At 41.2% G+C, this 3,622-nt stretch overlaps 1 protein-coding gene across 1 annotated transcript; it reads right to left on the bottom strand.

Annotated features, from left to right (window-relative positions):
* Window positions 1-1,015: 1,015 nt before the first annotated feature.
* LOC130366892 (uncharacterized) lies at window positions 1,016-3,291 on the bottom strand. Its single transcript, XM_056569252.1, has 4 exons — window positions 2,780-3,291; window positions 2,121-2,311; window positions 1,588-1,720; window positions 1,016-1,073 (listed from the first exon to the last, which is right to left on the bottom strand). Exons 1-3 carry the CDS (start codon window positions 3,273-3,275, stop codon window positions 1,664-1,666), a joined length of 744 nt encoding a protein of 247 aa, XP_056425227.1. The 5' UTR covers window positions 3,276-3,291; the 3' UTR covers window positions 1,016-1,073; window positions 1,588-1,663.
* Window positions 3,292-3,622: the final 331 nt, after the last annotated feature.

Here is a 3,622-nt window from a genome sequence, read left to right as displayed (position 1 = left end):
TATATATATAAAGAATACACCTAGAAGTGCCTAAGTAAACCCAGTACACTAATGTAAACAAGAAGGACTTATAAAGAAGTATAGCTAGTATAGTGTCATTTGCCCAGTGCTATCGGCAGTATGAATACAGGGAGACAAGGATGTTACCCATACATATCTGAGGGGAAACAAACCACCTCAGTAAAAGTTGGAGCATCGGTTGTCCCTGAAAAAAGTTAGATAAAACATATAAGACTGTCCATGCACCTAGCCAACTGACACCCAGCTGTACTTACACAGGTCGGGAGCCTACCCCTACGTCGTTTCCCTCACTCGCTTCCTCAGGGAGTGTCATATGGAGGGTAAACGGAAGTATATATATATGATATCGACCAATCAAACAAGTTCTATAAGGATTAGATACCTGGTACAGCTGTGCGCGCTGTAAGCGTGACATGCAATGGTCTGCGCCATCTTGTCTTCAACCGCGCATGCGCACGGCACCACCGGAGTGCGTACATATTGACGTCACCACGATGGTAGCGGGCGCACGCGCAGTGAACACAAGAAGCTGGAACTCGTAAGGGAAAATCCAACGCATGTGCAGACAGATAGGTAAACTGCGCGTGCGTGGAGAGGATAAGCCCGTATTCAACGGGCGCATATAACCAAATAGTGGTAATAAGGGGAGCGCTATATTAAGAACATAGACAACACAAACCACATGTGGTGATGACAAGAATGTGCAAAAGTGCTCGTGCCCAAAATAAAATAAAGTGATCATGCTCGTGAAAAAGTGAAACATAATAAAAACACAGAGTCAAATGTAATAATGGTATCACATGATGAGGAATAAATTTGTAAAAAATGACACATAAATATATAATGGATAAAGTGCATGTGTGCATATGCAAATGTGTGCATGTAGGTGTATCCATGTTGAGTGTACTTATACATTAATTATGTGTAAAATGAATAGGTGAATGATGAAGTGTATTACAAAAATATTTATAATAATACAAAATCACAATGTGGTGTTGAGTCGGTGCATATAGTCCCGCGCTGAGCTCAAAATCCGCAGATATGCCAGGTACCTAAGAAGAAAAGGAAAGGAGAAAGAAAAAGGAAGAGAGAACGAAACAGAGAGAAAGAAAGAAAAACCAGGATAAAGATATAGATAAGCCAGAGAACAGAAAAAAGAAAAAAAGAAAAGAGAAAAGAAGAAAAAAGGGGGAAAAGAAGGGGGAAGAAGAGAAAAGAAAAGAAAAGATACAAATAAGAAAGAGAAAAAGAGAACAAAAGGAATATAAAACCAATTAGTCCATAAAATCTCAAAAAGTTATAATAAAACCAACCACAGACCAGACGTGGTCAGTACAATATTAAATGGAAAATACATATGAAAATAAAGATGAAAATAAAAATAAGTATAAATAAAACTATGGGGAACAACCATGATTACAAGAATGGAGCATAGTTATTGTGCTCATTGAGGCCAAAGGGGATAACAGTTTTTAAATCAAAAATCCACCGGGTTTCCCTCTGTGCCAAGGTACGCTTCCAGTCTCCCCCTCTGGGTCCCACAATCACCCTATCGATTCCTCTTACCTTCAATAAATGTCCATTGCATGCATGATGCTCTTTAAAGTGCCTAGCCAATGTCTTGAGTTTAGTGGCATCCTGTTCATTCTTGGCTGCTTCGATGCTCAGAACATGTTCCCTTACTCTTCTCCGTAGCTCCCTAGAGGTCAAACCCACATAGATCAAATTGCAGGGACAGACAGCATAGTAGACAACCCCAGTAGTACAACAATCTATAGCGTGGGTGATTTTATACTTTTTGGACCCTGTGGAGTCCCAAAAGTCTGTGGCCCTTTCAATGTTGGGACAAGCCACACATCCCCACATGGTTTGCACTCCCATTTGGGGCCCCTTGTTCCAAAAATGCCTTTCATAGATGTTTTTTTATGGTGGCTGTGCACGAGTATATCTTTTAAATTTCTTGCACGTCTATATGTAATAGATGGCTTAGTGGTTAAATACTGTGCAAAAACTGGATCCATTTGCAAAACGGACCAGTGTTTTTGTAGCGCTTTCTGCATTTGTCGCCAGCGTGAGGTATAATTAGATATATATCTCACCTGGTTATCCAGGTTTTTCTGCTTGGGTTGCATCAACAGATTGTTCCTGGGGGTATTCTTTGCTCTTGAATATGCTTTTGATATATCCTGCTGCCTATATCCTCTTTCTTTGAATCGATTTGTGAGGTCCTTAGCCTGTTCCTCAAAGAATGTGTCCGATGAACAAATGCGCTTCATCCTGAGGAATTGACCTACAGGGATGTTGGAGATGAGAGGTTTTGGATGAGAAGATGTCGCGTGTAGGAGGGAGTTTGTGGAGGTCTTTTTACGATATACATTTGATGATATGTATCAATCTGATTCGATGTTGAATAGTACATCCAAAAACTCCATATTTGTACGTCCATATTTATATGTAAGTTTAATGTTGTAGTTGTTATTGTTGAGTTGATCCATGAATGATCCTAACTCGTCAATGGACCCATGCCAGACAAACAGAATATCATCAATAAATCTGCCCCATAGCGACACCTTTTCAATGAGTGCAGGGGGTTCAAGCATGAATATCCTCCTCTCCCACAATCCAAGGAATAAATTTGCATATGAGGGCGCACAAGCCGCCCCCATAGCAGTTCCCTGGATTTGTAGGTAGAGGAGGTCCCCAAATAAGAAGAAGTTGTGCGTAAGAGCAAATCTCAATAAGTTTAAAATAAACTCACAAGTTTCTGGTTCGAAGTCAGTCATCAAAAGGAACTTCTCCACTGCTTCAAGACCGTCTGCATGGCGAATGGACGTATATAAAGCTTCAACGTCACACGTTACCAGAAGGGCATCTTGATCCAATTGGATGCCATCTAACCGTCTCAGAATGTCCGTTGTGTCTCGTAGGTAGGAAGGTAGGGATTCAACGATGGGTTTGAGAAAATGATCAATGTATCTACAAATGGGTTCAGAGAGAGAATTATTGCCTGCCACAATTGGGCGACCGGGTGGATTTTCCAATCCTTTGTGGATTTTAGGGAGCAGATACAGTGTGGCTACCGCAGGGTGTTCCGGTAGCAGGTATGAAAATTGTTTTTGAGTGATTACACCTTCCTCCACACCCAATTCCAGGATAGCAGCAAGTTCCTGTTTATACTTGGAAAGTGGGTTGAAGGTCAGGCGTTTGTAACATACATTATCCCTTAACTGTCTACTTGCTTCTTTCTCATACATCGATCTGGGCCACAGGACGACGTTGCCACCTTTATCAGATGGTTTTATGACAATGTCGTCCAAGTGGCCCAGGTCGATGAGAGCCCTGCGTTGCACCCTTGTGAGATTGTCAGATGCTCGATTCCTGGGTATACGTTCAAATTCTTTGGTAACCAACTGGACAAAAACGTCTACATAATGGTTCAAAGTGAGTGGAGGGAAGTTTTTAGACTTAGAAAGAAGATGTTTAGGGAACTTACCAATTTCTGGGAGTTGTTGTTCCTCCAAAAGTTCATTCAATGTATGAACTGCATCAATTTCTTCTGCTGTTTGGAAGGTCTCTGTGTCCGGTGTACAATGAAACATCT

The sequence above is a fragment of the Hyla sarda genome, chromosome 4 (genome assembly GCF_029499605.1).
Source record: "Hyla sarda isolate aHylSar1 chromosome 4, aHylSar1.hap1, whole genome shotgun sequence".
Taxonomy (NCBI): Eukaryota; Metazoa; Chordata; class Amphibia; order Anura; family Hylidae; genus Hyla; species Hyla sarda.
Note: the sequence above shows the minus strand (reverse complement) of the source record. Positions and strands in the feature narration are given on the sequence as shown.